We start from the raw sequence: 12,816 nt of genomic DNA on the forward strand, positions 1-12,816 counted from the left end.
ATTTATTTTCTAAATTTACATATGTATTCATTTATGATAAAAAAAAATATTCTACACAAAATATCAAGATTTAAATTAATTACTTAAATTTTCTTTTATTTGAATGTATACAAATTTTATGTTTTCTAAAATTAAACTATATTAATTAATTCAAGTTTTATAAAAATAACTTTATTCTTTCAGTAAAATCTTAAAATTTCAATCTAATTACTTAGATACAAATTATATGGTTTGTGTTTCTCGAAAAATTATTAAGTGAATTTAATATTTATATATCATTTTTTATAATTATATAAGATTCATTCTTTATATTATAAGGAGAATTTATTTTTTTTATAAAAAATAAAATAATATTTTTATATATAAAAAAAATATTTTATAACCTTCCATGTTTTTCTTGATAATCATAAGTAGTTCTCCCATTATTTATAAATAATAATAATTAAAAAAAAAAACAAAAATCATTGAAGGATATTCCTTTTTTGGTTCTTTGGCACCCCTCCTTAAATGATTTCAATCAATGAACGTGAACGTGATGATCAGTTGGTTGGACCATTTGAAAAGGTGATAGGGCTAGTGACCCAATTCTAAGAAGATCCAGTTAATTAATTTTCCAAGATGATCCAACAACTATTTTCATAATGAGATCCAACAAAATTTCATACAGAGCCCAATTTCTTCATGCCCTCTCCTACACCTAACAGGTTGTTTTCCTGGCTTTTCCTTCTCTCCACTTTCTTATATTTTCCCTCTCTAAATTTGGTACTTCCTTTCTTGTTTTCTCCTGTCCGCTCGATAATATTAATTATTCTGATAATAATAAGTTATTGTAATAGCTATTAGCTAGTAATTAATTATTTATATAAAAATTTAAAATATATATATATATATATATATATATATATATTAATTAAATTTACAAACAAACTTAATTGTTTTTTTTATTTGTTTTAATAATTATTTTGTTAATGATGTCTTTGATGAAGCCAAATAATGATGGGCATGAATCTTCTCATTTGAAGAGAAATTGAACTTTAACATCATTAATTTGGGGAGAAATATTGCCCAATTTGGTAATTTATGTCAAACTTTTAAAATTAATTAACTTCCACAACCCTAGTGTTTAAATTATGTTTTAAGCCTTATGAGCTCATAATTACATAGAGCAAAAGATAAAACAACATAATTGCAGATAATCCCAAGAGTGAAAAATGGCGGCTCTATAAATTAAAATAAATAAATAAAAATAAAATAAATAGTCTTTTATCTTTTTAAAGTTATTTTATTTATAATTATTTATATTTTAAAAAAATTAAATAATATTAATTATTTTTTTAATTTTATTGTCATATATATTAATTATAATAACTATTTGTATAATTTTTTAAAACCCATATTAACACCTAAGATAGTAGAGATTAGAACGTATTATATGACCAAATAAACGTCTTGCAAGAACTAAAAAAAAAAAAAGGGCTACAGAAACATTATGATTAATTATTACAAGATACAACATTAATTGTGACGAAAAACAAACATCTTAAGTACATATATATATGCATGCAAATACAATGATAAACAATTTACAAATTATGAAATAAAAACATATATAATTAGCCAAAAGTAATTAATAAAGGTGAACTAAAAGCTTCACCCTTTGATCATGACTCTATAACTTGTGGGGAAGATCAAACATAAAAAGTTCATATTTCTTTCCTCTTCTTCTTCTTCTTCTTCTTCTTCCCCCCTACATATATGATAATGATCAGCATGCAACTTCCATCTAAAATGGACTTTGAACTCAACTCCTATGCCAGAACTTATTATTATTATTATTATTATTATTATTCTACATGGGTATGCAACAACTAGTATAGGGTCTTTTCCCTTTTTGTTTTGTTGTTGTTTTCTTGTTGTTATGAGTCAGGAAAGCAACCAAGAAAATGGCTGAGCTCATAGCCCTGAGTAATGGAAGGCAATAAATTTGGGGTGGGAACATAAGAGGTTGAATCGTTCACTTGAGATCCAAGTAAACTATCCAAGTTTTTCAAGTCAATGAACTGGGTACTGCTATTGCTCCTTCCTTCATCAAAATCTTCATTACAAAAACCATTGTTGTTATTGTGGAAACCTTCTCTGGTTGCAAAGCTTGTTGAAAGTGTACTAGGGCTATCTAGTTGTGGGAGATCAATAAGCTGGTTATTGTTGTCCAAAAAAGTATAGCTAGAAACTAGCTCTGCTGCAGGGCCCGAGCCAAAGGGCTGCTGGTGATGAAAACTTGCACTTTGATTCGGATGAATAGCCATTTGTGAAGTGGTTACTGTATTTGAAAATGATGGTGGCCTAACGTTGGCACAATAAGCATGATTATTCCAAGCTTCATAACATGGCCTTTGGTTAGGGATTGGTTTCTTGAATGCTCGACAGACCACCCATCCTTCTTCCTGCAATTTTCATCCACACAATTGCTTAGTTTTATTTTTTTACATCAAGCAATCAACGAGTATAGTGTATGATTCACGTTTATTTGATAATTAAGTTCATGGAGATAAAAACAAGTTAAAAGTCCAAAATTCATGTGTCAAGTCTATTCTTAATGTGTAATTTAGTTTGATGTCCCAATTTAAAAAGATTTTTTTTAATCATGTAATTCTAATATTCAAACTCAAAACTTTACCATTCTGAAGGCAAATATAATGCTATATATTTTTTTTCTTTTTAATAATTGATTTCGATTAAGATTCAAACTTAATAACTTACAGTCTTAAAATACTGAACCAAAGTTCATACAAGTAAGTAGCTTTTTTTTTCTTTTTAAGTAGCTAATCATAGGTGGGTTCGATTCCTGAAGGGACGGGAGGATAATATAGTCTTGCCTAATAATTTCTGTTAATTTTTTTCTTCTTTCATGTTCCTTTTCCCTTGTTTGAAAGGAAGAAAGGCTTGTGTTGGCACAGGACACACTACTCCATTTTCAAATGCCTTTTCCTCCATTGAAGGTCTAAAAAGCCAATCAAATAATTCAAGGTGCATGAAAGGGGCTTTGGAAAACTGCACTCTAGTTGAATAATAGCAGCATGCAAATAACTATTAACTTCTGTATGTTCTATCTTCCAAGAAAAAAGAACTTTTTAGCATGCCACCTATCTTTTCTTGTCCTTTTCCTCTTTATTTTTTTTTTTTAATTAATTCTATCCATGTATTAATTTGCTACGGATGTATAAGATCAACAAACTGCTTGATCTGACGTTGGTTATCTATCTGAAATTGGTTATCTAACTTACTTGAAATTTAGAGAAAATAATAAAAAAATAAAGGTATATTTGAACTTGCCTGAGGGGGTCCGTGTTCAGATGTTTGGAGTCGATATTCATGCATGATCCAGTCAGTTTTCCTTCCATTGGGTGCACGCCCCTTGTAAAAAACCAGGGTCTTCCTCATCCCTATAATTTCGTCCTTTGAAAGCACGGCCTTGTCCCTCCCTGTTGCCTTCCAAAATCCGGCAGCAGTGGCTCTGTTAGTCCTTGTTCCGGTGGGATACTTCCTGTCCTTGTGGCTGAAGAAGTACCACTCATTTTGTTCATCATACCCTAGCTTGCATCTCTCTGTAAGAATCAAGGACATATTTATGCATATTTAGGTCAATTACACAAAACACACACACATACACAGTTCTTTATCAAATCAAACACTTACAGAAATCACTTTCTTTAGGTATATTTCCACTACTCTTGTTCCCTAGCTAGCTAATAATTACTATCAATTTCTTTTAGGTCAATTCCCACTACTCTTTATGTCAAATCTGGCAGCTTCATTAATTTCTTTTTAAAAACTTTTAATAAATAGAAAAAAAAAACTTGAAATCAATATTCCTTTATCTTTTCCTTGGTCCTAAGGTGGTGATGGGGGAATAGTGATAGAAGAAATTGGAACATTGACTTTGGTGAAATTTATAGTGCGTTCATCTTTTATTTGATTCCTTCTATGAAAGCTCCTTAGCCTAGGGACAACTAATCATATTATAGAAGATAAAAAAGGAAAACAAATTTAATTAAATTACCTTGTATATCCCATGGCTCCATTTTGTAGAGATCAATGTCAATAATAACATCTAAATCAATTTTCAGTGAGTTAATCTTTCTCTTGAGGTAGTAACCCACAAGTTCTTCCTCTGTTGGGTGAAATCTAAAGCCTGGTGGGACGCAAGATTCCATCTCCATTGACAATAATAATCTTGATCAGTCTCCTGAGTGATGAACAAAATGATAATGAATAAGAGAGAAAGAGAAAGTTCCCATTTGAAGATTAACTGAGATGGGATTGCTTTATTGTATGTAAGTGACACTTCTTGCTGCAAGTTGATGAAGAGTATATATATATGTAGCGTAGGCCTAAAATCAAAGGAAACAATTAATTGAAAGAAATATATATTTTTACAGATAGATATGACTCTTGAATGTGATGAAATGCCAGGGTTCTAAAGACATAATACAATTAAGTTTGCCCTAGGATATATATCCAGCATATTCATCAACTAGATGATAACTTAGGGCTATAGCTATGATGATGATGATGATTTATTTTGTGGGTCCTGGATTGAAAGTGGTCCTGCATGTTTTTCAGCTACAAATTGAGGCCGTTCTACTGATAAAAATGGCAGACCAATTGCGGAACCCCACCAAACAAAACATAGATTTTGAGCTAAGTAGCCATATATAATTTGTCCGTTAGTTGCATGAACTTGGGCAAAGTATATTGAACACAAAAGTTGGCCGAAAAGCTTGACTTTGCTGGCACAAGCATGTTCATGTTCCTTTGAGTGCAGTGCACTCTCTCTCTCTCTCTCTCTCTCTCTCTCTCTCTCTCTGCCCTCTTAATTTGGTGGTGGAAAAACGTTTTCACACACCCACCACCACCACCCCTTTTGCTACTCTACCCAAATCAAGTGTTTAATTACAATCACACTCTCCATAGCACAGCAGTAGAAGACAATCACTTGCATTGTATCTCATGTCAAAGAATGCTTTTGAAAGATCTAGCTCTATAACTTTCATCATTTTTGCGTGAGAGGAAAAAGTTCAAACATTGTAGAAGGAAATTAAAATCAAGAATGGATTTTCAAGAATTATGAGAAAAATACACACATATATATATAGAACATTGCATGCATGCGAATGATACTCACAGTCGATTTCTTGAACTGATCCAAAGATCAGAGAAAGAGCTATATACCCTAGAGAAGGAGAAAGAAAGAAAGAAGATGAAGAGGGAGAAAGAGAGATGTCTTGGAAATGGGTGAATGTTAGTGTAAAGAGAGAGAGTCTAGATGTCGATGATATATATTTTTGAGCAAGATGAGACATAAATGTATATATATATATATATATGTAGTATGGTAGATCTTAGAGACAAGTTATTGATTGCGCGTGGGGTGGCAGATGTATGAAAGGTTTGTTTGGACGGCGTGACACTATATTTTCACGCCACCCCCTCCCCACCGCTATTTTGTGGCCTAAGATTTATATTTCATTTCTCCCTTTTAACCGCTTATTTTGTTTGTTTTCATTTTATTAATTCAATATTACTATTATAAATCCAATTTTTTTTAAAAAAATAAAATTAATAATATTTCAATTAAATATTTATTTATTATTTTAAATATATTATATTAATGGATGTTCTATAAATTTTAATATAAATATTTAATTTAAGACTTATTAAACTCATATCATGATCTTGTATTGAATTCACTCTTATAAATTTTTAATATTTTTTACTTATTTGTACCTTCAATTTATATATTAATTGAAAGTAAAATGAATTTAAAGATATAATCATATGTTTGTAAAATACATTCATAAATTATCTCTTAAATTAATTAAAATTTAAATTTTTGATATAAAAATGAGTGTATAGCTAAACCAATACTTAATAGAAAATATTATTTATTTCTTACGTTTTTTACATATGCACACATCTGAAAACATTTTAATGGCACTCAAAGTTTGAGAGATTTCTATAAATAGAGTTAATTAAATATATATATATATCATTATATTAAGAAGTCAATAACGAGATTTGAACCTAAGACCTCTTATATTTAATAAATCTTTTTTATTACTTGAATTAATCTTTATATAAAGATATAATATTAGAATAATAAATATTTAAATCTAATATCTAATCCTTAATCACTGAATATGCTTCGAACACCGTATGATTAAAATTCATGAGTACATCTTTTCAATATCAAAGTGTGTAAATATATATTTACAAGAGAAGAGTAATTGAGTATATTGATGTCATTCTGAATAGCACGTCTCTCCCACAATCCAGCTTCCATTGTCTGGTTGGTGCGCCGACCGTGGCCATTTGTCACCTCTCTTTTTATGACACCTGTGTTCCATGTCAGAATCCCTACCTGTCCACATCAAATAGCTAATCATTTTGTGTTCTCCTTCAATTGTTCTCTACATTAATTGCATAAAATACAAGCCTTTTGGTCATTTTCACCTGGCTTTTTTTTTCTTCTTTAATCTTCTTATCCTTTCTTTTTTTCTAGCCTTGTTGAGCAATATATATATATATATAACACTAGCTGGAGACTTCATCTTAGATCTAACTAGATATAAATGTGTTTTTATTTATTAATTAATTAACCCTAACAATTATAAGAATAATTGTGTATCACATGCATATATTCATTAAATGGATGGCTGAGGAAGCGAGTTCTTTCAAATTGAACATTCATGGGGCAAAAGGTTCCTTTGGTTTTGTAATTTAATTAGTTCGGATTTTCACCCAATTTAAACATTAGAATTTTATAAAAATTTAATTTAATTTAATTTTTTATTAATTTTTATATTTAAAATAAAAAAATTTATTTTTTTAAATTAAAAAATATAAAAATATATATGAGAGATCAAATATTAAAGTTTTCTTGAACGTTTTGAGTTCGAGACAAATATTTAATTTAATTTTTATATTAAAAAGATTAATTTAATTTGAGAATTCATAAATCTAAAATGAGCAAAAAAAAATTTGAAATTTATTGTGATTATATATTATATAATTATTGTTGGTATGTCCTAGTGTAGGTCTGGAGAGTTTTCCTCATCCAAATATTTTATTATTAAAAAAAAATAATTATTAACAAAAATAACCACAAATTATAAAATAAAATATCGCCCCATATATTTAGGATAAATATCACATGCAGTTACTAAATTTTATAAGTATTTTTATAAAAATTAATAAATTTTAATTTTTTTCATAAAACTTATTGAAGTTCAATTTTATTTCATAAAAATTACTGTGAACAGAAATTAAAAGTTTTCATTTTAACTTGCTAACCTGTCAATTATTTTATAAATAAAATTAACTTATTTTATTATTATTTTTTTTTAAAATAGGATGCCTAAAATACATCCAACTATTTCTCTCGCTACTAAACCAATCTCTTTCCTTTCTCCATTTTTTCTTTATCAGCAATCATTAGTTAGATAATTTTATTTGTAAAATAGTTGACAAGTTAGTATATTAATTTGAAAACTTTAAATTTTTAGTCATTGTGAATTTTATTAAATTAAATTAAAAATTTAGTAAATTTTATGAAAAAAATTAAAATTCAGTGACTTTTATGCAAATATTCATAAAATTGAGCGACTGCATGTAATAATTATCCATATATTTCTCGTAGTATAAAATTAAAGTTAGAAAAAAATTAAATATAATTATCCCATTTTTCTAATATATATATATATATATGAAACCAAATAAATATGAGGCATGAATTTATTTGATGGTCTTGTTCTCATATATGAAGGCATTGCTCGAACATGGCAACAAGTAAATTAATTATGGAGGACAATATTTAGTCTCTCAAACAAGAACCACAAGAAATATTTCTCCACTTATATTATTGATGTGATAACGAATTTTGGAATCTTTTTCACAATGATATGTATGAGGGACTTCAAAAAAGTGTACGTGTATATATCCAAATAAAAATTTAGATTAATGATGTCAATCTCAGTACATTTAAATTCTGAAATTAAATTTATATGTAAAGTCAATAGTATAATATATATATATATATATATATATATATATATATATATATATATATATATATATTTGAAAGTTAATTTTATCAATTTACATTATAAATTATTAATTGTCTAATTTGTAAAATATGTAAATTATATTTTTTAAAAATATAAAAAATTTAAGATTTTTACATTTATTTTCAATTTAAGTTAAAAATTTTAACTTTTATCAATTTCATAAAGCTAGTTAAAATTCCTTTTGGTATTCTTACTTGTAAATTATGATAGTTTATTATTTTTCAATACAAATGAAATAAAAATTAATAACTTATAAATTAAAATAACTAAAAATTAAATCAAATAAATTTTATGGTATATTTACACCACAATTTAATTTTAATATTTTGGATCCTAATTAATTAATGAGTCTTTTATTTCCCACCAATCGTTCAGATTGGAAGTTAGAACGACACATTAACATTATATGTAACGACCCAAATCATGGGTCGTTATCGGCACTAGAGATCGGGTCAGTTTAAGGTTGTTGAAATTCATAGCAAGCTTAAAACCTGATAAACATACATACATTTCTGCATCTTACCATTTAAACATACTTCAAACTATTACATCTTAATCTTTTCATCCATACATAAAAATCCATAATATAATCATGGTTCATAATTTGAATCTTAACTTACATATGATCCAAAGTGTAATGGTTCAACATGCGTACCCTCAAAAGGGTTAACACAGCACATACAGCATCATACTTAAAAATATTACTTATTTTTAATTTTCTTTTAATCACCAGCATAGTACTATCCATTCATAAATTACATGTCTGTCTACCCATACATTATATATAAAGGAAGGGCTAAGGCTACCCTCGATGCTCTATCTTCAAAGAACTCTTCTATTCCTGTAACCCTGTACCTAGGGTTTAGGGGAAGGGGGCAAGCTTACGCAAGCTCAGTGAGTAAACTAACTATCATTAATTATATTATTCATTCACACATGCACAATGCATCATTCACGTGGGTTTTCACATCATAAATATTTTACGTAAGATAGACATTATCACCAGTAACTCTCCAAACTTTCCTTTTAAACATGAGCTGTGTCATGTACCCTAAGGCAACTTACAGATCTCTTTTGAAGGGCAACTTAAAGATCTCCCCATGAAATTTACTTATGCATCCATAACATACGTAATATTATATCGTCATAAACATGGGGAGAGTTTGTGAGTCATCCAACATCCATACATGCACTAATAACAAATTATGCAATTATGCTCATTAATTACCTATAAATAGTTTCTATTAAGATTAGAGTTACTCATCTCCTATAGCCTATCAACCACCTTACTCGAATGAGAGCTATCATCAAATCCTTACCGTTTCGAGTCCCTCAAGCCAGATCTTATAAAATTAGACTCTAGAGTGTTAGACAAGGTTTTAAAAATCTATACATCTCATAAATATTCTATTATAGGTCCTTGGAAACCATGAAACCATGTTTTGGAATCTTAGAAAAGAAGGGAGAAAAAGTTAGGCATAACCTACTTTGGATGCCGAAGTCTTAGGCTTTGGACAACACTTTTGTCTAATGCTAATTTTGGCTGCCAAAGTCCTAGACTTCGGCTGACGAACCTAAAAATTTTTTAGATTTTTCGAGAAACTACATGCTTCGACTGCCAAACCTCTGGCTTTCGGCAGGCCCTTCTCCGATTAACACTCAAACTCATTTCAAGGTTTTAAAATACAATCCCATCACATATACACATCTTTGGGGCCTAAAATAATTTTTTTTTAAAAACATACTTAAAACCCACATACATTCATCAAAAACTCAAATCATAGGTTTCTTCCAAACCCAATATAGCATATACATGGATTTCTTCAAATACATAAAGGGAAAATAGCCATTTAAGGCCTATAACACTTAAAGATAACTATTCTAACCATAAAACATGCAACTTCAATAGAAGATCACAAAACCCTAACCCTAACATATATAAATTTCCCAAAAAACTTAACTTAAAATAATTTTTTCATGAAATTAAAGTTATAGAAATCTAATTCCTCATCAACTTTCTTAGATCTACCCATTAGATAAAAAAGAAAATAAAGTCACCTCTTTTCTTGAAGTTTGGAAGTGAGAGAACCATAACTTCAAAGCTTGAATATTCTCTTCTACACTTCTAAATAGAAGAATTCACCTCCAAATCTTCAAAAACTCCAGGAAATCTCTTTAAAGAACTCATTGTATGCCCCAAAGTTGAGAGAGAGAAGGAAGAAGAAAACCCCAAGTATTTGGCAGCAAAATAAGCTTTGGACCATTTTTACACTCTCTCTGTCAAGGGATTTTTAGCTGCCGAAAGTCTAGCTTTCAGCTGCTGGAGTCTATTCTGTCCAAAAGAACTTTTGAGCAGGAAAATGGGTTTCGGCTATCAATAGTCCATACTTCAGCAGTCAAAACTTTTTTCTTAAACACATTTTGAACATTTCAAACCCACATACATGAATATATTTTCATTCCTTAACACCACTCCTTTGTCAGTGAAGTTTTACTTTTTACTAGAATATTCCATCAAGAATAGATATTTCAATATCAAAAAATGGCGGGTATTACATTATACACTTGAGATTTTGGCATTCTTGGCATGCTCACAATTCAACATACACAGGGAGAAAAAGGCGATGTCAATTTTTAACACACTCAAATTGAATAAAATCAATTTAGCACATAAATAAGTATTTATATTAAATCATCGTACAACATTTTATGAGGTATAAAAACATTTTTTTTTATTTTTCAACTAATTAATTTTAATTTAATAATATTAAAATTATTTATAAAGACGTGAAGTCTCGAATTTAAGCTCTAATAATTGGAGTCAAATTAAAAAAAAATTATATTAAAATTAGTGACCAAAAATGGTTTAAATATGGTAGGTATAATTCCATTTTCTAGAAGCAATTTACACAGTCATTAGTTTCTAGAGATTATATATAGTCTTGTTTCCACTTAAGTGCATATAATTAATTAGATTTAACTATAGGAAATAATTAACTACTTGTTGTCCCTTATAGCAACCGAAAAGGATGGGTGAATTGAGTGTTAATTAAAAAATTTGAAGGCCAAGAGAAATTTTGAGTGAAGAGCATAAAGAAAAAGAAGGAAAGAAATAACACAAGGAATTTTATAGAGGTTCGGCTATCCCAAGCCTACGTCCTCTCCTTAAGACCCTTCTTGAGAGTTAACTCTACTAAAATTCTTCTTTGGGTGAAGAATAAACCCCTTACAATCATCACAAGAGAAAACTCTTGCTCTTTTATAAATTTCTTTACACTCAAGAGCAATTTAATGCTCTATCACACTTAAATTACAATGAATGCTCATAACAACCATGAAATAATTCTCAGAACAAAGAAATTACAGCTCAAAATATCAAGCTCTCAATAATCAATTATGGTAGCTCAAGTTCTAGAGAGAGAGAAAAAGAAAAAATTTTTTAAACATAATAAATTCTCAAGAAATAGTTGTTGTTCTTTTTCTCCAGTCATAAATGGTATCTATTTATAGTTTTGACAAGAAAATGACCGTTGGAGTGCATTAAATGAAAATATAACCATTCAACCACCCAAAACTCTGTTTTATCGAGTTTCAAAACCCCAGGTTCAGTTGTAGAAGTTCTTTACTTCAGCTGCTAAAGGTTGGAGAGCCAAAAAATACCATTCAAAAAGTGAATATCTACTGCCGAAGTTCCCACTTTTAGCTGCCGAAGTGCTCTCTGGATAAAAAGAGTTTAAACACTAAAAAATCATCATTTAAGGAGTGAACTTCGGTTGTCAAAGTTTTCACTTGTGGCTGCCAAAGTGCTCTATAGACGAAAGGGCACTTAGACTTCAAAAACTCATAACTTTTTGACCCAAACTTGAAATTTTGATATGTTTGAACTATTGAAAAGTTAATTTGATAAATTTTTTAATGAAAAAACTTTCAAAAACAAATTTGAATTTTTCAAAAGTGAAAATTTCATTTTATTCCTCCTTGGTTAAGAAAAGTTAAAAATAGAGACATTCAGAAGTTTAGAGATTCATAAACTCATAACTTTTTGACTTGAACTCAGATTTTTTATCTATTTGAACCGTTAGAAAGCTAATTTGATAAATTTTTCAATGAAAATACTTTCAAAAATAAATTTGCATTTTTTAAAAGTGAAAATTTCATTTTACTTCCTCTTGTTCAAGAAAAAGTTACAAATAGAGACACCAAAAAGTTTAGAGATTAAAAACTCATAATCAATTCATTTGAACTTTTGGCAAGCTAATTTGATAAACTTTTCAATGAAAATACTTTAAAATTAATTTTACATTTTTGAAAAAAAAAACAAAAATTTATTTAATTCTCCCTTGGTAAAGAATTAGGTGAAAACTGAGTTAAACAAGATTTTTTTAGTATCACCTAGACGTGAGCCAACATAATTAATTAAATGAGATTCACAAGATATAAAAATAAATAAAAATTATATTGTAGGATCCCATAAATGTTTGCTTCCTTATTTGCTCTTCTTTAACCTTGATTTAAAATAATTTAGTAATTTTGAATTTTGGACCTGCAAACTCAATACAAACACTTTCAAGATAGATTAGTAGCATACTAATTATTTATTATCATCAAAACATGGATTAAGACCCTTAAGTCCAACACTACTTAATTAAGCTCCATTAATTACCATTATTTAATACTAATTGAGAAGATG

General features: G+C 28.6%; 1 protein-coding gene across 2 annotated transcripts; it reads right to left on the reverse strand.

Annotated features, from left to right (window-relative positions):
- Positions 1-1,477: 1,477 nt before the first annotated feature.
- On the reverse strand, positions 1,478-5,327 carry LOC110635279 (NAC domain-containing protein 30). 2 transcript variants are annotated; one of them, XM_021784563.2, is made up of 4 exons: positions 5,186-5,327; positions 4,061-4,246; positions 3,334-3,605; positions 1,478-2,444 (listed from the first exon to the last, which is right to left on the reverse strand). In XM_021784563.2, exons 2-4 carry the CDS (start codon positions 4,218-4,220, stop codon positions 1,917-1,919), a joined length of 960 nt encoding a protein of 319 aa, XP_021640255.2. In that variant the 5' UTR covers positions 4,221-4,246; positions 5,186-5,327; the 3' UTR covers positions 1,478-1,916. The 2 variants fall into 2 exon arrangements, with proteins under 2 accessions (XP_021640255.2, XP_057993855.1); XM_058137872.1 differs by having other exon boundaries at positions 4,061-4,391.
- Between the last annotated feature and the right edge of the window lie 7,489 nt (positions 5,328-12,816).

This window comes from Hevea brasiliensis, chromosome 16 (genome assembly GCF_030052815.1).
Source record: "Hevea brasiliensis isolate MT/VB/25A 57/8 chromosome 16, ASM3005281v1, whole genome shotgun sequence".
Taxonomy (NCBI): domain Eukaryota; kingdom Viridiplantae; phylum Streptophyta; class Magnoliopsida; order Malpighiales; family Euphorbiaceae; genus Hevea; species Hevea brasiliensis.

Excerpts from the sequence above, each read along its gene's own strand:
- LOC110635279 (XM_021784563.2), bottom strand. The coding sequence starts at position 4,220 with ATGGAGATGGAATCTTGCGTCCCACCAGGCTTTAGATTTCACCCAACA. Across the intron at positions 3,606-4,060 it reads GGAGCCATGGGATATACAAG|AGAGATGCAAGCTAGGGTAT; the intron begins GTAATTTAATTA and ends TGATTCTTACAG. Across the intron at positions 2,445-3,333 it reads CTGAACACGGACCCCCTCAG|GAAGAAGGATGGGTGGTCTG; the intron begins GCAAGTTCAAAT and ends TGAAAATTGCAG.